The sequence below is a fragment of the Macaca thibetana genome, chromosome 12 (genome assembly GCF_024542745.1).
Source record: "Macaca thibetana thibetana isolate TM-01 chromosome 12, ASM2454274v1, whole genome shotgun sequence".
Classification (NCBI taxonomy): domain Eukaryota; kingdom Metazoa; phylum Chordata; class Mammalia; order Primates; family Cercopithecidae; genus Macaca; species Macaca thibetana.
The window spans coordinates 42,110,527-42,136,075 of NC_065589.1; the positions used below are offsets into that span (position 1 = coordinate 42,110,527).

General features: G+C 40.2%; 1 protein-coding gene across 1 annotated transcript in view; it reads right to left on the bottom strand.

The window, feature by feature from the left end:
- The window catches only part of LOC126932103 (aldehyde oxidase 4-like), an 80,632-nt gene that overhangs the window by 34,725 nt on the left and 20,358 nt on the right, over nucleotides 1-25,549 (bottom strand). The window contains 15 exon segments of the mRNA XM_050750618.1: nucleotides 1,905-2,001; nucleotides 3,790-3,912; nucleotides 4,471-4,585; nucleotides 5,182-5,351; nucleotides 5,948-6,040; nucleotides 7,970-8,132; nucleotides 9,217-9,401; nucleotides 11,736-11,845; nucleotides 13,235-13,328; nucleotides 15,062-15,213; nucleotides 18,019-18,111; nucleotides 18,368-18,510; nucleotides 19,738-19,739; nucleotides 21,416-21,496; nucleotides 22,084-22,167. Coding sequence (XP_050606575.1) covers nucleotides 1,905-2,001; nucleotides 3,790-3,912; nucleotides 4,471-4,585; nucleotides 5,182-5,351; nucleotides 5,948-6,040; nucleotides 7,970-8,132; nucleotides 9,217-9,401; nucleotides 11,736-11,845; nucleotides 13,235-13,328; nucleotides 15,062-15,213; nucleotides 18,019-18,111; nucleotides 18,368-18,510; nucleotides 19,738-19,739; nucleotides 21,416-21,496; nucleotides 22,084-22,167 — 1,705 coding nt within the window.

Here is a 25,549-nt window from a genome sequence, read left to right on the forward strand (position 1 = left end):
ATCATAGACCTAAGTGCAAAAGCTAAAACAATCAAGTTTCTAGGAGAAAACATAAGAGAATATCTTCATGACCGTTGGACAGGCAAAATTTCTTCAATGAGCACAAAATCATTAGCTATAAATAAAAGACTGAAAAATTGATATTCATTAAAATGAAGAAATTAGACTCGGCGCGGTGGCTTCAGCCTGTAATCCCAGCACTTTGGGAGGCTGAGGTGGGCAGATCACCTGAGGTCAGGAGTTCGAGCCCAGCTTGGCCAACATGGTGAAACTCCATCTTTACTAAAATTACAAAAATTAGCCGGGTGTGGTGGTGTAAGCCCGTAATCCCAGCTACTAGGGAGGCTGAGGCAGAAGAATCGTTTGAACCCATGAAGTGGAGGTTGTAGTGAGTCGAGACCACTCCATTGCACTCCAGCCTGGGCAACAAGAGCGAAACTTCATCTCAAAAATAAATAAATAAATAAATGGAAGAAATTGTCTGGGTGTGGTGGCTCACACTGTAATCCCAGCACTTTGGGAGGCTAAAGAAGGGGGATTGTTTGAGCCCAGGAGTTTGAGACCAGCCTAGGCAACGTGGCAAAACCCCATCTCTACAAAAAATACGAAGATTAGCTGGGCATGGTGGTGCATGCCTGTAGTCCCAGCTACTTAGGAGGCTGAGGTGGGAGGACTGTGGCCAGGCGTGGTGGCTCACACCAGTAATTCCAGCACTTTGGGAGGCCAAGGTGGGCAGATCATGAGGTCAGGAGATCGAGACCATCCTGGCTAACACAGCAAAACCCTGTCTTTATTATAATACAAAAAATTAGCCAGGCGTGGTGGCGGGCACCTGTAGTCCAGCTACTCGGGAGGCTGAGCCAGGAGAATGGTGTGAACCCGGGAGGCGGAACTTGCAGTGAGCCGAGATCACACCACTGCACTCCAGCCTGGGCAACAGAGCCAGATTCCATCTCAAAAAAAAAAAAAAAAAAAAAAAAAAAAGCTATTATTCAGCAATTTCATTCCTGGGTATATTCCATTAGAAACAAGTGCTATGTTCACCAAAATATAAGCATAATAGTGTTTATAGAAATTTTATTCATAATGCCGCCAAATTAAAAACAACTCTAATGTCCTGAATGGTAGAATGAATAAATAAATTGTGAAATATTTGCATAACAGAATACTACCAATGAGAAAAAAGAATCTATGCAACAACATGAATGAATCGTTCATACATAATGTTAAATAAAAGCAGAAGGCGTAACAGAGGTTATAAGGTTCCATTTATATAAAGTGCAAATGAGGTAAAGCTAATTTACAGTGATAAATATTAGAATAATACCTTGAGGGGTTACTAAGAGAGGACACATGGAAGCATGCTGGGGGTGCAGAAATTTTCTATGTCTTTTTAAAATTTTTTATTTTTATTTTTTGAGACAGAGTCTCATTTTGTCATCCAGGCTGGAGTGCAGTGGTGTAATCTTGGCTCGCTGTAACCTCCACCTCCCAGGTGCAAGCGATTCCCATGCCTCAGCCTCCCTAGTAGCTGGGACTACAGGTGTATGTCACCACCCCTGGCTAATTTTTGTATTTTTAGTAGAGATGAGGTTTCACCATGTTGGCCAGGCTGGTCTTGAACTCCTGAACTCAAGTGATCTGCCTGCCTTGGCCTCCCAAAGTGCTGGGATTACACTGTGCCCAGTCACGTTCTATGTCTTGATGTGGGTAGTATTTACACATGTTTATACATACACAAAAATTCACCAACCTGTAAATTTCCTCTGCACTTTAAATTACTGTTTAAAAATCACACTTGAATGGGAAATATTGCCTTAGAGTTTCAGTAGTTTTCAGTCCAGATGATTGAAATTAGAGTCTTCAGCTTCAGAAGCTTCCCTTTTCTCGCTAAGATTACTTACCTTCAATGATTTGGTCAACATATTTAAAGGCTTGCTCTACATTTCCTTGCTCGATTTTTTTCTCATCAAAAAGAAATGAATTGTGCTTTAGGGCTTGCTGCAGTGGAAAAACAAACCAAAACAACAGCAAAAGATTTAATTTTGCATTCTAGTAAACAATTTGTTTCCCATGAAAATTCCACGCTTCCATGTTTCTACTGTATCAGGTCTTCATTACACTGAGAAAATCAGAGCCAGGGCTGCGTGAAGAGTCAGAAGAAGGCGGACTCAAATGGATTACAGGCATTGGTGACTCATTTTTGTACAGTGCTCTGGGGAAGGGCTGAGGGGGACACAAGGGTATATAAACCCGCTTCCCACCTCTCCATTGCTGAGTGATGATCTGAGTCAGTTTGGCAGTTAGGTGCTGACTCTGGGGCTAGAGGGTTACTCAATAGTAAAGAGAGGTCAAGAAGGAGGAGGCTGATGGGGCCCAGGAATGGCCTTGAATGGGTGACCTGAGTTGGATCCTGAATCATTTGAAGTCAAAGGCACATCATAAAACAATAGTTTGAGGCTGAAACCAAGCTGAGGGGCCAAAAAGAGCAAAAGGCCAGAATGGCCAGGGTGCAGGTTTTCTATCAAGAAACAGTGGAAGATGGGTTTGAAAGGTGGAATGTGGCTGGACTATTAAAGACCTTGATTTGATACTAAAGAGTTTGGACCTTATCTAAGGGCATAGTGTTAAATAGGAAAAGTGACCTAATGACCTTAGTGACTTAGGAAAGTTACTATGTTAGGTAGATGGGCTGAAATGGAAGAAAAGAGCCTCTTTTAGTGGTTTTTGTAGTAAATCTGAAAAGAAGATAGTGAGGACTAGGCTGGAGGGTGGAGTGAAAGCGAGAATGAAAAGAAAGGGGCAGCCTTAAGGGACGTTTAAAAGATAACTGGAAAAAACTTGAACTTGGCAGCTGTTGGGAAGAAGAGGGGAGAAATGAAGTGGATGCTCAAGACTGAATCTACTTTGTGGGTGGGGGGGTGGAGGGTGTCCATATTGCTTATGCATCCACCTATCCATCGATTCCTCCATCCCTCCATCCCTCCGTCATCCAACATATGTTTATTGAGCATCTACTGTGGGTTTAGAGCTTTGCTAGGCACTGGGGATATAAAGTACAAGAGCACGCAACATGTCCTTGCCCTCATTCATGACAACTAAAACAAAAATGATAGGTAACATTTATTGAATGCATTCCCTGTCCCAGGTGCTATGCTAAGGATTTTACTGGGATTCTCTCATTTAAGCTTACCATGACCTTTTGGTGTAGGTACTTTTAGAATTACCATTTTACAGAAGGAAAAGCTGAGGTATGAGGGGTTTACAGCTTTTGCTGCTATTAAGAGGCTGCTAGTGGCAGAGTCAGATGATGAATCAAAGTAGTCTGTCTCCAGAGCCTGTCTGTGCTTGAGCAGTAAGTGGGCAGGGAGACAGAGGACCCAATAGTTGTCATAAGTAAGTGTTACATTTTTTTCTGATTTCCACAGTGCTCTAGATTTTCCAGCTGACTGCTTTTGTATATGAGATTATAAGGACATTTCTCAGGTGTTGCTTATCTGCATTCTTAGCCCATGCCTTGGCAAGAGGTCACAGGAGAAGTGGGCACAGAATGCTTCATTTCCACGGGTCCCTGTAGAAGCAGTGGTGGGAAGGAGGAGTCTAAGCAGGAAAGGACTCAGTTTCTGTCTTGAGGGGCAAATTGCGGGAGCCTTCACTCTAAAACTACAGGTAACACTGAACAAAGTATAGATGGAACCCAACTTATGCTATTTTATGACTCCATGGGTTGAACTGTGCCCCAAGTCCACCACTGAAGTCATTCTAGAAGACACAAAGCGGTCTGACTACCTCTATTGTGATAATCCTTGGCTCTATGTCTTCATAAGCGATCTTCACTTTTTTGGCTGCCTCTCTTGCATGAGCATAGGTATCAGCGGCCACAGTGCCGACGATCTGACCCACGCAAATTACCTGCAGAAAGCCACATGTTGTAATTAGCGAAAACACAGACTCATTAAAAAGGAATTACTGTTCCCACATTCTTACATTTACCTATTGGGTTTTTGTGACCAAAAGCAAGATTATTTTCTACCTATGAGAATAAATTTACAACAGTGGTTTGAGTGGGACTTAGGGGGCCCAAAGTTGAATGTAGAAACTAATTATCTGGCTTTAATGATCTCCCTTCTGGTTGTTCTTGGCCACATTACTCACCATTCCCTCAGCATACACAGTGATCCAATTAACCTAACATTCTGCTGGTTCTTTCAATGTCTTATGATCTGTGTTGCTTCTATGACTTTCATGACTTTTGAGAAGTATTCTTTGAGGACTTCTGGCTTTTATCAGAATCTCAAAAGGGTCCACAATTCAAGAGAGAAGTTGAGAATCACTGAGGCAGAGTCATTGGTTTCCAACAAGTCTTTGTGATGTGAACATGGATCCATGGATGGCTATAGTCATAACCAATAATCATTTTGGCATCTCCAGCAAGGTATTTGAATAATAAACCACACATAAATCACCCACCTCATTCTGTGCATAGAAAATCTCTCCTTGATAGTTATTATCTCCTGGAACATCCTCTGCTGTTATCACGTCAACAACACCTGGAAGTGCCAGGGCTTCTGAAATATCAATTGATCTAGGAGAGAAAATTTGAAGGTAGATATTAAAGTTTCGGGAGCCAGTTCCCAGTCATTCCTCAAACACAGGGAGAAACTATAATGGACGTCATAACTAAATCGTGGAGCAATATTCTATGTTGAAAAATGCCAGTATTTAGCAGATGTTCTAACTCTTTCATATCCTTGGATTCTTACATAACTATGCTTAAAAAATGACTGATTCTCAACCAGAAAAATAAATGTGTATTCTTTCTTTTTTTTGTGAGACAGGGTCTCACTCTGTTGCCCAGGTTGGAGTGCAGTGACGTGATCAAAACTCACTGCAGCCTTGGTCTCCTGGACTCAGGTAGCCTCCTCAGTAGTTGGGACTACAGGCGCATGCCACCATGCCTGGCTAATTTTTTGTAGAGATGGAGTTTCGCTATGTTGCCTATGCTGGTCTCGAACTACTGAGCTCCAGCGATCTGCCTGCCCCGGCCTGGGATTACAAGTGTGAGCCACCACGCTGGAAATTAATATTCTTATTTGAATTAAATATTTAATAAGCCCTTGATTTGAATGTGAAACTGTGAATGTGTTTCAGTAACATTAAGAATCTCTTTTACTTCCTTACATGATCTTTGCATGAGCTCTGGTGCTGGTGATTGGAGCCAGGAAGAGTTCTTGGTCGATGCAGGGCATGTCGTCAATATACACAGCTTCCCCTGTGGTGTGTTTAATGGCCGACTGGTGCATGACTGGGTGTCCAACTGGATCTTGTGGGGGTTGGTGGGGATCCACACACTGTTAACGGATAAAGTAAATTATTTTGCCACGAGGAATTCTCATGCCCTGAAAATTAGGTCTGATATATCTGGCTTACTCACGTGTTAGGGAAAAACAAAAAACAAAACAAAACAAAACCCCAAAAAACAAAAAATTATAGGCAATTGGGTATCCATATCCATGAGTTCAGGTTAATAAATATCCATTAAGTATTAAGTACTATGGTAAGGGATTATATTCTTGTTACAATTCTCCTCTTACCCCCAAAAAGAAGACATCCTAGATTCAGGGTGGTTGTAATAAGGCAGAGAAGGCTTTCTAGAGGCAGTAAATGTTGACTTGGGTTTTAAAGGAAGAACAGGTATTGGGCGAGCAAAGGAGGTAACTAAACTGAAAATAGTGGAGAACAATGATTCAGAATCTAATTCTTGTGTAGCCTTGAGTAAAAGCATAGAAGCTAAACCAAGCAAATTGTGTGTGTATAGCAATAGGTAACATCAGCTGGCTTCAATAGACGTTATCTTAAATACAGTTATTGAAAAGAAGGAGAAGTATGCCTAATGCATACATCTGAATGCATAAACATTAAAAAACAAAAAACTCTGTCCACCAACCTGAAACATCTGAATTCCTTGGGGTGTTTCTATGGGAAAGTCTTCTAGAGCACTCATGAACTTTTCTGGAATGTCGGGAAACTTCTGGGGATCCTGAACAGAAGATTACTTCACAGTTAATTTTACAATCTGAGTGAACAGCTTGGAAAAACACATGGAGATAAAGTTATCCAATCTATTCTTTTAGATCTTAGATGCCAGTTCTTCTGGGAGAATGCTCTGAGCTTCAAGTTCTGTAAGCTAGTAGCAGTTGCTTGAATAATAACTACATCTATTTATGTGCACAGAAAAATAAATGTTATTTCCAGGAAGTAAAGATTTCCTTTCATGACAAAGTCTTTTTTTGAATGAATGGAAATATGGATACTTCTAAATGGAGGCTGTGTTTCCAAACCTGGGCCACTCTTGTGGGCATGTATCTCAAATAAACAATTGAGGGAGTAGGGAAAGATTAATCTACAAGGATGTTCAATTGCAGATTATTTGTGATAGTAAGGAAACTAGAATTAAGCCAAATATCCAATAATAGGGAAATGATGGTACATCCAAGTACAATATTCCGCAGTTATAAAAAATAACTTTGCAGAAATGTCTTTAATGGCATTGAAAAATTCATGAAATATAGTTAAATAAAAAAAGTTACAAAAATTTATGTACAGTATAATCCCATGTTTTGTAAAAAAAATATAAAAATATAAAAGTATGTATTCCAAAATGTTAATAGTGGTTACGGTAGGATTATTAGATTACAGTTCATTTAAAAAATTTTGCTTCTCCGTATTTTGAATTCTTTTATAATGATAGAATATATAATAAATAGAAGGTAATATGTAAGATAATATTTGATAACCTTTTAAATATGCTTATTTATTAAATATATGATAATTGAATATGTTTTTCTTTTATATTTATTATGCGTTATATATGATAATGGTTAATTATTAATACCATTAATATGGATTTTATATGTGATATAATCTATTAAATACATACGTACATATTTTTAGATTGAATATGTATAAAATTATATACTGATTATATATTTTTCTATTGAATATGTTATATAACACATAATAGAGTATACAATGTATAACAGAATATACTAAAATAATACTGATAATAAATAAGGTTAATAAAATAATAACAAGGACTGGCTGAACTAAGAGAGCCAAGTTCTCAGTCATAAAAGGGTTGTAGGTGTAGTCATCTGTCTGCCATTTTGGGATCACTTCGTGGCTCATCAAGGGGGCGCTCATGATCATGGATCATATTTGGAGAAACACTGTGGGGGTTATTTTAAACTAGGTTAGGCTAAAAAAATAGTTAACAGAAAAGTAAAAACAATCTAAATGTCAAAAATAAGGAATGGATCAAATAATGAATGGTGCATCTATCTCTAAACATGCCATGCAACCATTATGTCATGATGCCACTGAAAAATAATTAATGTCACTGAAAGATGATTACATTGCTAAATGAAATAAGCAAGCTATACTACACAGTTATACAGATACATACACATATACATATACATCCATAATGAAGGGTTTCGAAGCATGCACACCAAAATAGTAATAGTGTTTATCTATGGGTGATGGGATTATAAAAGAGTTTCTCCTCTTTTTTAACTTATTCATATTTTCTAAATAGTAAAGCATTATTTTAATTTTACTTATTATTTTAACAAGAACATGTTCTTTAAAAACGGAAAAGATATGGATTTACTTACTGAAGGCTTTTCACCACTGTAGGTCAATCTGATCTTGCATGTTAGTGTTTGTCACACAAATAAGGCAAATGGTATAATAAAGTTGTCCCTTTCTCAGCCCAGGGGTGAGGAAGGGAGAGGGAAGGAGAGGAGCAAAGTGGCCCAGGAGGAGACGTTGGAGACTGGGAGCACCACATTGAGGGCCCTAGCCCAGGAAGCCTCCACGTGTTATCAAAGGCAGGCGGGGAAGTCCTTCATGTGCAGATCTGTGCTAAGAATGTCAAGGCACCCTGAAACCCAGAGAAGCCATTTACCATTTGATTCAGTCCTCGCCTCACTTTCAGGTAGAATTTGAAGAGGAGGCTGATGATGAGGGTTCGCCTGTACTCCACCATGCCACCCTCAGCTGCTGGTGGGATGTAGATCTCATCCAGGACCCATCGGCAGGCATCACTCAGCATTTGGTCATCCCATTGCCTAGAAGGAAAGAATGTTAATGTTTCGTAGAAGAAGGCAAAGAGAGAATATCATATTTGGATGTACCATAATTTGTCTTGCAATTTCCCTGTTGCTGGATTTTAGTTTAATGTTAGTTTTTTACTATTAAAAATAATCTACAATTGAGCATTCTTGTAGGCAAAGACAGACACTAAACTGACATGCAAAGAAAGATGGAGAGCAAGTTGTATCCACCTTTGAAGTCTAGACAAAATATCTTCAAGAGAGTTTGTTAGCTCTCTTCAGTATCTGATGCAGTGGTTCCCAAACTTTCTACATTAAGTCTTCCTATATTATTATTTTTCATTTCCAGGATTGGGAATGTTGATTTACCTTAAATACCTGGGTTAAAAAAGCACTAACGCCAAAGCTTCCTGAGATCTGGGACTTTGTTGATCTTGTCCACTGCTGTATCTCCAGCAACTATCCTCCAGCCTGGCATACACACTACACTAGGTAAATATTTGGTAAATAAAAAATTATTGAAGATAGCAGTAAAATATTTCAGAAATCAATGTTTCTATATAAATTTTTTGGAAGCATGAAGTTATTTTTGTATCTGCGAAAAAACTCACATTAAGTTCTAATTGCTAACAATGAGTAGATAGAAAGTATTATAGAAGCACTAGTTGGAAACATTTTTAAAAATTACTTTTTAAATGTTAGCGATAATGAGAGCGACAGGAGGAGGTCATTTAATCTTTTAAACATTTCATCTTTTTCAAATGTGGCTTAAGGACATTTTCAGATGTCTTAGGACACAGTATTGGCGACTTACTATACAGGCTAATTAAAAGTGAAAATTTAAAGATAATATCTACTCAAACTAAGTAATTTGTGCATTAATCGCATTGCAGAAACCTGTAATAAAAGAATCACTGTACCTTAAAAAGGGCGGCTTTTGGGTGGCTTGTACTTTATACTTTTCTTCAGTGCTTAAATTTTCTAAATGATTGTATGTATTTTTATCATCAGAAAAAATTCTCCAAGTGCTAGTTTCATTAAAAAAATAATCTAAACTAGAAAGGCCTGAGTATCATGCCCCAGATGTACTATGACATACCTCCCAATGAGCTGCTTGCAGGTTTGGCTTGCAGAGACAGTGGTGGGGCCCACGCTTCCATAGAACATTTGAAGTTTCTTGATTGTGTTCGTGCCGTCTTCAAACTTCACGCTCATCCCAGCATTGACAATGGCAAATGCGTTCTCCTGACGCTGGGCCATCCGGAGTCCAAACACAAAGTGCCACTGGATATAGGAAAACACTCAGAACATTTAGTGCTTACTCTACAGTCTGCCATACAGCAATACTTTCGATGAGTGGATCTCTAGGCACTGTGACTGACTATAGTTGACATATATGCCGTATATGGGTACTGTCCGATGTGGCTCATATATATTAATACTTAGTCCTTACAACAAGTCTGCTCATTTCCAATTTATGATGAGGAAACTGAGATGTGAAGTAACTTGCACAAAGTCACACAGCAAGTGGTAGAACTGGGGTTCCAAGCTAAGCAGCCTGACTCGAGTCTATGCTTACTGGCTAAGCTTTATGCCTTTCAACTCTGAATGGTCACATGTGGCCTCAGGCAAGTGATGGAAAAAACTGGCTCTTACTTTTCTTTAAAATGAGAAGGCTGGGTTAGATCAGGTGGTACCTTAGGGGCTGCTGAGTTGAATGAGGGGAAGATGGGCAGATAGGATGGCTCTTAAATAGAACTACCACAGCTTCAGTTTCATCTGTTTTAGTTTGCTGTTCTATGTAAATTTCATTAGAATAAAGAGTTGTATTGTTTAAAAAAAAAAAAAAAAAAGAAAGAAAAAGCTTGAAAACCACTGGACTACTGGTCTCCCCAGTTCTTTCTAGGAGTAGCCTGTCCTTCTTGGTTGAATCTCATGACTAGAGTGGAACATTGGAGCCATGAAGTGGGAAAGCCTCTTTGTGTGGCCAGCATCTTGGCGGGCGTGGGGGAGATATTAAATCCTACCACCATGGACCTTGTCAAGGATAAAACATTTCTGTCATACAAAACACTGGTGACAGAGAAGTGTTTGAGACATGCTGATCATATTTACTCTGCTCTACTGATGTATGGAGACTTTCCTCTCCATTCCTGCTGCCACTGCCCTCACCACCATCTCCCAATTTATTGCTGGAAGTGCTGCATCAGCCTCCTAGTTGGTCATTCAGTCTTTAGTCTCTCCCCGATCTGATTTATCCTTTAACTTTCTACTCCATTTATGTTCTTAAAATACCACTTCCATTTAAAGCCTTCAGAGGCGGCCATCTGTTAGAACACATACAAACTCCTTGATGGAGCAATGGATGTGTTTAGTAATGGAGCCCAGCTTCCCTTTCAATCTCACTCATGGGCTGCTCCAGCCCCATACCCCACTCCCTGGCCTCCCAAACTGCCATCCCCAACCCCCAGGCTCTCCTCCCTTCTCTCCACTGATTCAAAGGCTACCATCTTCTATGCTTCACCCCCATCACCCTTCCTCCCCTTTCCTCCCTTTAGGCTCTTCCCCTCACCAAGCTACTCTGAGTGGCTTGCTGTCCACTCATTTCCTGTCTGAGGGTATTAGTTATTTCCTACTTCAAGCTCTTCCTGTTAGATTTACCGATCTTCAAGGACAGGACCCCTTCTGTGTCATAAACCCTTAGTGTCTTCTGGGTTTACCACACTGTGCCTGGGATATAGATTGGTAGGTGGTTAATAAGTAAATAATTTTATTTAAACTATTTGGTTAATAAATGTTGATTGACTTGGAGGTAATTTTATGATAATGAACTTTCAGCCAGAAACTTGCTGTAGATGATGTTGACTGGATTTACTTAATCTTGGGTAAGATGCATATTTACCTGAGACCGAAAATTCAAGTCACATGAAAGGTTCTCCTTTTGTAAGGCCAGTGTGCCCTTTAGGTAATATAATCTTATAGGACCACTGCCACTGTGCCCTTTAGGTAGACTGGCTTTGCAAAAGGAGAATCTTTCATGTGAGATAGAGCCTAGGGTACTTTTGGGGCCCAGGGAAATGTTTTACTTTTAATTTACTGCAGACTACTAGATGGGGTAGGGAGGGAGGGGGGCATGAGTTGAAAAACTACCAATTGGGTAATATGTTCACTACCTGGGTGATGGAGTCTGTATCCCAAACCTCAGCCTCTCGCAACATACTCATGTAACAAACCCGCACCTGTAGCCCCTATATCTAAAGTAAAAGTAGAAATTTAAAACATCTTTTAAAATTAAAAAAAAATGAATATAAGACACTGAATGCAGCTTGGATTTATATTGTTACAATCATTTTTATATATAGATATAGCTATACAGTCATACAGTTTATTTTTTATGGAGGAAGAGATTAAAAAAGGCAAAAGTGCCTAGGGCCCATAAAAGTCATAGTGTGGCCCTGATATGAAAGCAAATCAAATGGTCATTTGGAAATTTGCCCCTCCCTGTGTGGCAGCCCAGAAAATCTCCCTAGAGCATTGTCCTGGAAGCCTATCTGCAGGCTCATTGCACAGGTCAGCGGGGCTTCCTTCGGGCTGGGCAGTGAGTCAGGGAACCCTCACCTGAGTGGAGTAGGGAATATAAACAGATGACACAATCTCTTCTGATTTCAAGTCCGCCTCAGGTGATCTCTCAAGGAAAGGACCATTTAAAGGAATCTGCTGTTGTCCTTCTGTTTGAGAAAATCACCCTTGGTTAGGATGTGCTTATCAAATTGGAGGATATGTTGCCAGTGACAGATGTGATGTGTGGTGGAAAGAGGGTGCAGGCTGGGATCCATGTCTGGTTCTAGCTCCAGCTAGACTTTGGCAAGTCATGGAAACTTTGGGGTTCTCAGCTTCAGAGTGGCAGGGTTGGTCAGATAAGCTGCAAAGTCATTTCTGGTTCTTATAGACCATTATATGCTACTCATAAAATTTGGCCTCGAAGAGCTTTAAAGCTATTTGGAAACAACCTAGTATAATGTATACATTTCACAAATGAGAACACTGAGCTCCAGAGAGGTTGAGTGACCTTTGCAAAGTACCAGAGGTGGGACTGGTGGCAGAGATGGGATTCCCGATAGTCATGAGACATTTAATGGGGATACATTCTGAGAAATGGTGTAGTTAGGTGATTATGTTGTGTGAATATCATAGAATGTATTTACATAAACTTAGATGTAGTAGTGTACTGCCTACCATACCATCTAGGTTTGTGTAGCAATAGCTACAACGAGGCTACAGGGTGTAGCTATTGCTCCTAGGCTACAAACCTGCACAGCATGTTACTGTGGTGAATACTGTAGGCAATCACAACATAATGGTAAATATTTGTGTATTTAAACATATCTAAACACACAGAAAAAGTACTGCAAAAATATGGTGTTATTAATGTAATCTTATGGAACCACCGTCATGTATGTGGTCTGTTTTTGGCTAAAAAATTTTTATACATGATTGTGTGTGTGTGTGTGTGTGAATATATATACATATATGTGTGTGTATATATATATATTTAAAACAGCTTACCATACTGTTTTTTGATCCATACTTTTTAAATGTAATTTTAATCAAGAAGATATCTTACATTAATAGCCCTATGAATAATATGCATTTATTTTTATTTCTTTAAGTTTAAATCATTTTCTTTCCACAAAGCTCATGGCATCTTTGAATAAAGAGAGGAGGAATAAGTAATATGCCCCACAAACTTGATTTTGTTTAAAACAAAAAGTGCTATAGGAAAAATGGCCATCTTTATGAATCTCTGCAATAAAATATGGCATAAACCTTTAAAGCCACAGAGATACTTCTCATTAATTTTTCTTCACCTGCTTTGATACTGCAATTTAGATTGATCATAAATGTGGCCAAATATTTAAGAGAAATTGTCTACACATAGAACAGCCGAAGAGCAGGATAATTGGTCACAGTTTCACCCTTAGGTTTGAGGTAATGTAAACATAGCCTATGAATCTAAATTAGAAGTACTTGGGTCCCTAATTAATGGTTTACAGCAGGAGCTATATAACTGATAGTGATGAGCACAGAAAAAAAATGCTTAAAGCTTGGTCTCTTACCTTTAGATATCAGATTGATGGCAGCATTTCCTGCTGCTAAAATGGGGTTTAGGTCAGAAAAATTAGGCCGGCTCACCACATGTCCTCCTAAAGTCTAAATAAAAAAAAAGATGGCATTTTAAAAGCTATACTTAGTTATTAGACAAATACGGAATTATGTATACAGGGTTCTTGTGTAAGTTTTATATTCTCTCTCTTTTTTTTTGCGTCATTGAAAGAGCTGGCAGAGTTTGGGGGCAGTTAAATAGATAGATAATATATTGTGCAAGATTCCCACTCCTGACTCCATTCAAACTGACAGCTTGAGAAAATATTCCTCTTCCATGTGCAATGAAGAGGAACATTTCTTTGAGAACTGACTCTAGTATGCATTTGTCTTTGTTCAGAAGCCTTCCTTGATAGGTATGTTTACTTATGGGAATTTAGGGGCTAATGCCTGCAGGTTAGGGAGAAGAAGGGGTATAGTTAAAGGGAAGAAAGTGTGCACCAATATGCGGTAGGTAGAGAGACTGGAGCCTGGGGAAACCTAAAGAACCAGAACAGGAGCATTGCATTCAAATGCCTGTGGTGCTGCTGGGGAGGACAGGCTGCTTTGCTGCCCTAAGCCTCAGTAAAGTCTGCTTCATACACAGCCTCGAAAGTGGGCCTTTGAAAGACTTAAGGGGACAAGTTGATGTTGAGAGGAGCAATGTGCTTCAGAAAAGGGACAGAAGATGCAGAAGGTGAAAACACATAGTGGGTTTTGAGAATCAGCCGAAGGGCCAGAGGAAATCAGGAGACAGGAAGTGTCTCCTGGCCCTATTAAATCCTGCTGAACTGCCCGTCATATGTGAAATGAGGAATGATTCAAACTAATCATTTTAAAGTCTTAAGTAATAAGAAAGCTCCATAAAGCTAAACAACTGGGGGATATCCAAGAATGGACATGTGGGATACACATGTTTAGAAATTCACCTTGGTGCAAAGGCCTAAGAGGAGAACCAGCCATACAAGAGTATTTTGGAAATGCAGGCTTGTGTTTACTACACCTTGGGTAAGACATGTTTCATGGAATTTTAGAGCTGGACATAGAGATAGTCTATTTGGTTGAATCTTAGAGATAGTCTATTTGGTTAAATAGAGACCTTAGAGATTGTCTGTTTGGACCTTAGAGATGGTCTGTTTGGTTGAATCTTAATTTTTGGTGTGACTTTTTTTATCCTAAATTTTGGTGTGATGTTTTTTGTCTATAGTTTTTACTTTTATTTAAAAATTTTAGATTGACAATAATTATATATATTTATGGGGTGCAATGTGCCGTTATGATTTATGTATATATAGCGGAACGATTAGATCAAGCTAATTAAAGTATCTATCACCTCGTGTATTCATCATTTCTTTGTGGTGAGAATATTTAAAATCTACTCTTGTAGCAATTTTGAAATATACATTATTACTAATTATAATCATCATGTTGGGCAACAGATCACTAAAGCTTATTTCTCCTGTCTAACTGAAATTCTGTGCCCCTTGACTGACATCTCCCCTTACACTGGGCCTTAATTTTTCAAATGAAGAAACAGCAGCTTACAGAGGTCAAGTGGCTTCTCCAGAATCTTGTGGCTCTAGCACCATAATTTTGCTGTACCATGTGTTACTCACTTTGCACACACACATACACACTCAACGTGATGTCTTCATCTTGGGCATATGCATGCTCATACTCATATTGTACAGACTTGTTCAACATTGACTTGACATTCCTCTTCAGAGGAATGTTTGTTAAACTGAACAGAACTGTATGACTGTCTATAACTGTGACTTATCTCATAGAACAACAGAACATACGGCCATATTCCTAATCTGGGCTCCTGCAAGTGTCCTCAGATGCTTCAGCAGAGCTCGATAGGTCTTAGTCTTCTCCTTCGGTTGCTCCGAAACGATAAAATGTAAGGCATCATTCAACTGGGCTAGGCTGTATCCCGCACCGATTGTCACCCCTGAAAACACGGTAGTGAGATGTCAGCTTAAAGGAACTGTAACCAGAAGGGGTTGCATGTAAATGGTCTTTTAAATATATCTCCTCTTTTCCTATTTACTTAGAATGACAAGACCCAAAGATAATTAAAGATATTTCTAGCAGCTTGCTTTATTCCCAAATATTTAGTACCAAATCCTTTTCCCCAGTCATGTATACAGTCATGTATGCCATACATTTTAGCACATATCAACCACAGTTATCTGAAATTTATTACTTTCTTTATTTCCAATTTAGTTTTCCTGAATAAATTGATCCAATATGAAAATTCCTGCCATGGTCCTACAAGATGTTTTAAAGGTCATCAAGCCTAAGTGAATTGATCCAATATGAAAATTCCTTCCATGGTCCTACAAGATGTTTTAAAGGTCATCAAGCCTAAGTGGGAGCTGACCTGCACAACGTGTGTGGCCCATCAGCCCGTCTTCCCCAGCCATCTCTTCCTATTGCTCTCTTATGAAAAAGATGACAATAATAGATACCTTCCTGTGCCTTGGGTCAGAGTTTTGTTTGTGGGTATGCTTACAGAGTATGATTTGAGTAGTGATGTCATCTACTCCATGTATTCTCAATGGGGGCAGTACTGTTGCCAGGCTGGAGTGCAGTGGGATGATCACAATTCACTGCAACCTTCAACTACCAGGCTTAAGCAATCCTCCTGGCATAGCTGGGAGTATAGATGCAAGCCAGGCTTGGCTAATTTTTACATTTTTTTGTAAAGACGGGATCTCACTATGTTTCCCAGTCTGGTCTAAAACTCATGCGCACAAGTAATCCACCTATCTCAGTCTCCCAAAGTGTTGGGATTATAGGCATAAGCCACCGTGCCCAGCCCAAAATCTCACTCTTCTTATATATAAAGCACCTATTTGCATTCAACACCCTTGACATAACTAACTGCGTCTTAGAAGAAGACTCCATTTTGTATTTCATAAAGCACTTTGCCAACAAGGATAAGATGTTTTGTTTAGTGAACAAATAAAAAAATAAAGACTACGTCCAACCAGATAAGGACACAAACAAGCACACTCTTCCACTATCCGTTCTTGCCAGAACACTCTGTGACTATAAAAGATTTGGCTTTCAGTAGCTTGAAATGGCAGTTGTAACTGATATCAGCTTGCAGTCACTCACTGTAAAAACTCAGCGTCTGCCCTGAAGGCACCTCAGACTCTTTCCTGCAAGACCAACGGGCTGCCTAGCCCAGAGAATGACTCCTTTTGTTTTCTTCCCTTCCCCGGCACTTGTTCATTAGCCCTTTCTTCTATCTTTTTCCTCTTGATGCTAAATGTTACTTCACTGTGGAATGTTTAACTTACAACATCTACATATAGACTAAGTATTATTTTGTATGGTTTGCAATATTGACTGTCTTGGGGAGTGGCTTGAGCCTGTGTGCCCACAGCTCTGACTACTGAGTGAACGGGAGGTACTAAGGAGAACTGCCTCCTTGGGAACTCCGTGTAGCTAGTGGCTTTCATGATTGAAATAGCACCAACAAAAGCCTGACTCTGTGGAAAGACACAAATATGCATGGACCTGGCTACCTGTAACCTAAGGACATGTACATAAACAGATACACAGTTTACCTGTGGTATTAAAATTTCAGGGAGGGATGATTCGGGAAACAAAGCCTATGGCTCCTTACAGGGGTGACAATGAAGAAAAGGTTGAGAAACGCTGATCTAGTTGTACAGGCTCCACCTCCCCTGTCCTTCTAAAAATAATGAAACCTAAAATGACTAACTAAATACATTTATTTAAAACAACTTTTAAAATAACTAAAAATAACTAAATACCACCCCCGCCCCGCCATCCTCCCAACCCTCTCCCATACCTGGCTGGCCTCCCCTTGCTCTGTCTCTTCCTATGAGTCTGTTAATACAGACTTTCTAATGGGTAAAAAAATGAACAAGCGGACTGACTGCAGCTTGGCAGGTCAGAGGGGATAGCAAGACATTATCCACTTGATTTCCATTTTCTTATTGAGAGAGTCCTATTTTATTGGAGTTTTAGCTCCTATAGCCTGTTCTCCATTTAAAGGTTTAGTGTGGGTAGCAGATGGTGGGATATGTTTTTCAGACAGCCTTATTCAGTGCATGGTGTGGAAGGAGTGAGGGGACCTAGGATTTAGTCCTGACTTGGCCATATGTTAGCTGTGTGATGCTGGCGGAAGCTACCTAAGCCCTTTGATTCTGTATCTTTGGTAGGATAATGGAAATACCAAGGCTACTTGCTTTGTCCATGTCCCAGGTTTATCATGAGGATCAAGACATAAGAGATATGAAACCACTTGGTAAGCTGTGAAAAGAGTGTAAAAATAAATAAGGCTGTTGTTCACAGTTATATTTCAAATCTTGTGGCCCAGACTTTTTGTGTGTGAGTGTGTAAGTGAGTGTGTGTAGGTGTGGGAATAGCTTTGACAAATTTGTGAATGAGGGAGTAATGTGTGGCAAGAACCTTTGCTACTGGCTAGCAAATGTCTTCAATTTTCTATTTGTTCAACCCCTCCACACCTGGCCGAGCTATGTGGCGTCTTCCCACCACTGTGGCTCCTATGACATATAGTACTCAGTGATGCAGCTGAATGGGTCAGTTTGGAAAAGATCATAGAGGACACAGAGTAGGTGCTCAATAAATAGCTTTGACTGAATAAATGAGGTCAGATATTCTATGAATTGCTCAAATTTGCCCAATGCATGTAATCCATTACCAACAGCCCACCAACACCAAAGATTACATCTTATTTGAAAAAGAAGGTGCTTACCATCATCTGTGGTGTTCACAAAATGTAGTTCTGGAAGCCCAAGTGGAGATATAAAAACTGGATGGAATTCATTTTTGAATTTAATGCTGGGTCCTGAAGGGAAAAGTATTTAAAGTAATTAGAAATGCTTGAAAAGGAAGACAATGGATGCCAATAGATGTCGTTTACTGATAAGCCAGAGGGCAAATTGTGACTTAAATGATTCATTTGCAAAAGAAGATCCAAAGCGTTATAAAGGACCATAAATATCATTAATAAAAATGAATTGCATTTATGAACAGTTTAAAAAGAAACACAAATATTTGGGCTACTTAGTCTAGACTGAAGAACATGGGTAACAACCACCTACCCAATTCTGTGTTTCCCATGACAAGCGGGGCTTTGGGGAAATTGGCTTTCAGATCCAGAAGGTCGTTCAGGGTTGCAGGGGTGATCCATGTGGTTCTCTCCCCTTGGAAGGTTAGCCTTCTCTTGTTTGGATCTTCTGCCATTCTTTGTAGAGAAGCAAAGCCAATTTGTTTTCAAGTAAGGCTCTTGAACAACAAGCTGTGAGTGTATCTGCTGCTCTGGGCATCCAAGCAGGCTGCTGGTCATTTTAGCTTTCTGAAGAATCCCAGCTTCTAGGGATCAGGAAAGGGTGGTCTGTTTGAAATTACCCAGACTAATAAGATCTATGTGGGTACCACTGAATAAGCATCATGACAGGTGTCTATTGATGACTGGATATAGAATAAACTCTGTCTGTGAAGTGAGCATGTAAAGAGGAAGCAGCATGGTACCGTGAAAGTGGCTTAGTCAGGAGTTAAATCACAGGCTTCTGGTTCTAGTTCTACTCTAACAGTGACTCAGAGTGGACTCATCTTTGGGGATTAAGGGGATTAGGTGTTTTTTTTTTTTTTTTTTTTTTTTTTTTTTGTAGGACAAAACTGCTTATAGGCAAAATTAACCTTAAAAAATCCTTTAATCTTTCACCAGGAATAGTGCAAATGGAATGTATATATATGTGTGTGTTGTGTGTGTGTATACCTATATACATGTATACACACATATATACAAGCATACATATGTACACATATATACATATATACATGTATAAGTATATACATATGTGTATACATATGTACACATACATATTTAGATATGAAGGTACTTCATAAAGTTTGTGGAGAAATGGAATTAAAAAATAAAAATAATAAACTTTATTTCTCAACATAATCTCCATCACAAGACACTTTTGTAAGTGATGATACCAACCATTTAGTCCATCTCTCAAGAACTGAGGTTCTTGGAAATAATCATGCTAATGCAATCTGTTTATATTATTAATTGAAGAAAAATGGGTGCCTCTTACAGATTTTTTTTTTAAAGATTAGGAAACATAAAGAAATCAGAAGGAGCCAAATCAACACTATAAGAGGGATATCTAATGACTTTCTTTCAAAACTCTCCCCACAATGTCCTTGTCTGATGAGAGGAATGAGCAGGAGCATTGCTGTGGTGTAGAAGGGCTCTCCGGGGAAGCTTTCCTGGGCATTTTCCTGCTAAAGCTTGACAAAAATCTTGTAGGAGGATGCAAAACACCCTCCTAATAAGCAGATGTTAGCATTCTTTGGCCCTCCAGAAAGTCAACAAGCAAAATGCCTTGTGCATCCCAAAAAACTGTTGCCAGGACCTTTGCTCTTGACTGGTCCCCTTGTGCTTTGACTGGGCCACTTACACCTCTTGATAGCCATTGCTTTGATCAGGTTTTGTCTTTGGGATCATACTGGTAAAGCCACATTTCATTTCCTGTTACAATTCTTTGAGGAACTGCTTCAGGATCTTGATCCCACTGGTTTAAAATTTCCATTGAAAGTTCTGCTCTTGTCTGCAGCTGATCTGGGCTTAATGGTTTTGGTACCCATTGAGTGGAAAGTTTGCTCAACTTTAATTTTTCTGGATTGTGTAAACTGGGCTATCTATGGTGTTGGCCATGTGAGATGTCTATGGTGCTGGCTATTGTTTGTGCTGTTAATTACCAGTCCTCTTCAATTAGGGCATGGACAAGATGAATTTTTTTTTTGAAAATTGATGTGGGTAGTGTGCTGCTACAGCTTCAACATCATCTCGTTCTTTCTTAAAACAAGTTACCCATTTGTAATCTGTTGATTTATATGAGGGTATTGTCCTCATAAACTTTTTGTAAAGCATTGATGACTTCACCATTTTCCACCTAAGCTTCACCCTAAATTTGATGTTTGGTCTTGCTTCAATTTTAGCAGAATTCATGTTACTTGGGCTCTTTTTAAACAGATATGATATTCTTTTTAGTGCCTCAGACTAGATCCTATTCAGCTGTGTTATAACAAGTTAGTAGGAGTTTACTTTGGTGAAAAAAATGTTGAAATCCATGTACAGTTTTTTCATAATATGAATTTTTCATGAACTTGTTGAAGACCCCTCATATATACATATGTATACATCTATATCTGTATCTATAATTTAAAAATACCAGACTTACACCTGGGGTGTCCAAGTTCTCACACTATGCATGGTATATGGGGATTGAAACCTTCTGAGAAGCTAGTAGAATCCCATCTCTCATCTCATACTCTCTCCAAGGCATAGTCATGGAATGGAATGGTGGGCATACCACAGTACTTACATTATTTTCTCTCCCTCTCTTTCCACTGAGTGGAAACCACAGAGGTTAATTGTATGAATAGTGTGATGCCATTATTCTTTTTTTTTTTTTTTTTTTTTTTTTTTTTTTTGAGACGGAGTCTCGCTCTGTCGCCCAGGCTGGAGTGCAGTGGCCGGATCTCAGCTCACTGCAAGCTCCGCCTCCCGGGTTCAGGCCATTCTCCTGCCTCAGCCTCCCGAGTAACTGGGACTACAGGCGCCGCCACTTCACCCGGCTAGTTTTTTGTATTTTTTAGTAGAGACGGGGTTTCACCGTGTTAGCCAGGATGGTCTCGATCTCCTGACCTCGTGATCCGCCCGTCTCGGCCTCCCAAAGTGCTGGGATTACAGGCTTGAGCCACCGCGCCCGGCGTGATGCCATTATTCTAAGTATCATTTGATTTTTACTTCACCAACCTTCCAAAGTGCCTGTAAGATATCTTACAGTGTCACTGTGTGACCTTGAGAAAGTCACCTACCCTTTAACCTCAGGATCTTCAGCAGAGGGGGTTGAACCAAAGCATCTCTGAGGTCCTGGCAGCGCCATTCTTCTAAGCGGCCAGCTTTAAATTATTTATAGGAGAACTGAACAAGTTTCTAAAAATAGGTTATTGCTCCATTGTCGCGTTGGACACACTTCCAAATTTCAATGTCTAAAACTGGGTAATTCTATAGTGTAATACAAAAAGGCATATACAACACCATGTTATGAGACAACAAAAGTAAAGTATCTTACTATGAGTTCAGGAGGGAAGATAGGCTCCTGGGATGGATCCAAGGGCTGGAATTCGTCTTCATCGTACAGTTTGGTGCACATCTCAACAAAACAAAACAAAATACAAATGGAACTTTAGAGTTACTGAGAGGTACAGGAACTGTGAGACTTCAGAGTGAGGGCCTCTGACACCCCCAACACAAAATGGAGGAGCCAGAACCATAGGTCGTTTCTGAATGAAATTTTTTCACCCTCAGAGGACTGTGGGTTGGTTTCCCCTGAAGATTAACTGGATTCTGATTTTCCTCCTCTGGTGCCAGGAATTGGCAAAGGTTTTAAACTCCTGTGCTGGGTCTCAGATATTGGTGGATTTCATCTGCCACAAGCATGAAAGTGCACCATTGCTTAGACCCTTAGTGCTTGTTGATTTGGGGTGTGTGTGGGGAAGTGACTGGCAAACTCAGATGAAGCCACAAAAAGTTGTACTGAAGGAAAACAGCCTTCTGTGGTGACTAGTCTTACGGGAGTCATGGGTTGGCCAATTTCGGGAGCTCTTTAAGATATTTATGCCTTGTATTCACTTAGTTTGTACTTTATTCACTGAAAAGAATAGAAAACTTGAATGAATTTGGATTTATGTGGGTATTTCTCAGTCAATCCCAAGGGAGGTGGAAAAACCAGATACTTACTTTTTCCCATCTATTCACCAAAGACCCATCTTCTTGATCCATGCAACATTTTCCTGATCCTTTCAGTTCACAAACAGTTGATTCCTTAGGAGGTAAAGCAGTTTAAATAAAATTCATTGGTTGATTCTTTGAACACCTACTTGAGTACCTGATGGAGAAAGTAACAAGCTATACTGTCACTTAACAATTAGAAAAAATTATAGGGAATGTGCCACCAAGCTCATGATAGAGTCTTGTAAATGGTGTCACTCAAGTCTCAGGGGAAGACAAAAGGGGTTCGAGGTGGGTGGGTGGGGTCAGCCAGCTAAGGCTTCCTACTAGAAGTGAGATATATGGAATAGAGCTGTAATATGGTAACTGAAAAACCCAAACGCTGAGTGCAGTGGCGTGTGCCTATAATTCCAGCAACCCAGGAGGCTGAGACAGGAGGATTACTTGAGCGTGGGAGTTTGAGGCTCTGGTGAGCTATGATCACGCCAGTCAATAGCCACTGTACTCCACCCTGGGTGACATAGCAAGGCCCCATCTCTAAAAAAAAACCTCCCAAAACCAATCTACCCCCAAAACCCAAAGAGATTGCTCTTCTTTATCTTACTGGTGATAAAGCATGTATCTTTAATAGAGTCCCAGGAAGAAAAACTGCCTTTAAGACTTTCTATCCACACTTATAAATAACTGAAAACCTGAGTTCATTTGGGTATTAGAGTCATTCTGAATTATTTGGATGATTCAAGTCCCAAACCATTTAACCTTAATTTTCAAGACAGTCATGCAGACCCATAGTAGTATTTTCAGCCTGAATTCATTTGCCAGTTACAACTATCAGATTGTTTATTTATTTATTGAGACAAGGTCTGAGTCTGTTGCCCAGGCTGGAGTGCAGTGGCATGATCTCAGCTCACTGCAGCTTCGACCTCATGGGCTCAAGCAATCCTCCCACCTCAGCCTCCGGAGCAGCTGGGATTACAGGTGCGCACCACCATGCCTGGCTAATTTTTGTATTTTTTGTAGAGACAGGATTAAACCATCTTGGCCAGGCTGGTCTCAAACTCGCAGGCTCAGTGATCTGCCAGCCTTGGCCTCTCAAAGTGATGGGATTACAGGTGTGAGCCACCGCGCCCAGCCAGACTAATTATTCTTGTTTGCCCTGTTCAATGTGCAAACAAGTTGTCTAATGATCTGTGATGATTTGGAGACACCGTGCTTCTTACATGGCATCAGGGAGACCTGGGTTCTAGCTCCTGCTTTAACACATACAAGCTGGGTTGAGCTTGTTAAATTAGGATAGTAAGACCCATCCTAATCAGGTTTGTTAGATTTAAATATGAGAAAAGTTTGACACAGTGTGTGACACATAAGAACTGCTGCAAAAGCAGCAGCTGACATCTTTAGTTGAAAAATAATTTTCTTTTTCTTTCTTTTTGTTTTTTTTAGATAGAGTCTCGTTCTGTCGCGCCAGGCTGGAGTGCAGTGGCACGATCTTGGCTCACTGTAACTTCTCTCTCCTGGGTTAAAGTGATTCTCCTGTCTCAGCCTCCTGAGTAGCTGGGACTAGAGGTGTGCCTCACCATGGCTGGCTAATTTTTGCATTTTTTGGTAGAGACGGGGTTTTACCATGTTGACCAGGCTGGTCTCAAATTCCTGGCCTCAAGTGATTCACCCACCTCAGCCTCCCAAAGTGCTGGGATTACAGGCGTAAGCCACCGTGCCCAGCCTGAAAGGTAATTTTCTACAAAGTCAAGAAGGGATTTGGATTTTGTGACAATGCTGTGCAAATCATATGAAGAAGTTGCTATTTTTTGTAGGTCAAAATGGTGAAATATTGGCTATTCATATGTTTTAAAATAAATAGTATCTTGCCCAGGATTTAAAATAAACTAGCCTGTAGTTTGTAAAATTTCTTGAAATTCTTCTTTGCTGGCATAAAAAGTACATTTTTTTTTTCAAAGACTTCATAGTACTTGGAATGGCCTGGTGCACCTAGAATTGTTTTTGTTTAACAAAAATTATATCAAATTAATTTTCCTAACTGAAACCTTCTCAAAAGTATGTCTTGGTTAAGTGCAGTGGCTCACGCCTGTAATCTCAGCACTTTGCAATGTTGAGGTGGGTGGATGGCTTGAGCCCAGGAGTTCAGGATCAGCCTGGGAAACAGAGAGAGAGACCCAGTCTCAAAAAAAAAAAAAAAAAAAAAAAAAAAAGAAAGAAAGTATGACTCTGTCTCCTTTTACATGAATTTTTTTTTCCCCACCTTCTTTTGTCCTATTTTGTTCCTCAATCTCTGAACTTTGCAGGTGACTTGGATTCCTTTCTCGCTGCACTCTTCACTGTCTGGTGGTTATGATTCTTGGCAATTCCTTTCTGGGAAGTTATCTTTCTGTCCCTACATATGCCACACTGGTCTGGGTTGTCACTCCTCATGCGTGGGGTACTGCACTAGTCCATGCCCTCACTTCCCAGCACATCTCCCTAGGCTTATCCTTCCTGTTGGCAGGTGCCAAGAATTCTCCTCCTGAAATACTGTTGTCATTGTGTTACTCCTGGTTTGCAAACAGACAGTGACTACATGTTGTTTATCAGCTTTAAGGCTACATTTATTTTCCTTTCTGTTTTTTTTTTTTGAGATGGGTCTCACTCTGTCGTCCAGGCTGGAGTGCAGTCGTGCCATCTTGGCTCACTGCAACCTCCACTTCCTAGGTTCAAGAGATTCTCCCACCTCAGTCTCCTGAGTAGCTGGGACTACAGGTGGGCACCACCACACCCAGCTAATTTTTGTATTTTTTGGTAGAGGCGGGATTTCACCATGTTGGCCAGGCTGGTCTCGAACTGATGTAAAGTGATCCGCTTGCCTCAGCCTCCCAAAGTGCTGAGATTACAGGCAGGAGCCACCACGCCCAGCCAAGGCTAAAGTTCTTAGCTTCAAGCAGTATCTTCTTTCTCTCCAATGCTTCTGTTGCATCTTTCTCTCTCTTTCTCTCTTTCTCTTTCCCTTCCTCTCTCTCTCTCTCTCTTTCTTTCTTTCTCTTTCTGACAGAGTTATACTCCTTTGCCCAGGCTGGAGTGAAGTGGCACGATCTCAGCTCACTGCAACCTCTGCCCTCAGGGTTCAAGCAATTCTCCTGCCTCAGCCTCCCGAGTAACTGGGATTACAGGCATGCGCCACCACACCCAGCTAATTGTGCTTTTAGTAGAGAAGGGGTTTTACCATGTTGGCCAGGCTGGTCTTGAACTCCTGACCTCAGGTAATCCACCCACCTTGGCCTCCCAACATGCTAGAATTATAGGTGTGAGCCACCGTGCCCGGACAGTTGCATCAATTTCTTATCGGAACCTTGGTTAGCTTTCTTTTTCCTACTTTCATACATTTTATTAGTTGGAATTTTCTACGGACCTTTCGTCAGCCATTCATTTCTATTACTTCCTTTAGGACCTAGCTCAAATTCTCCAATAAGTCCCCTCTATCTCT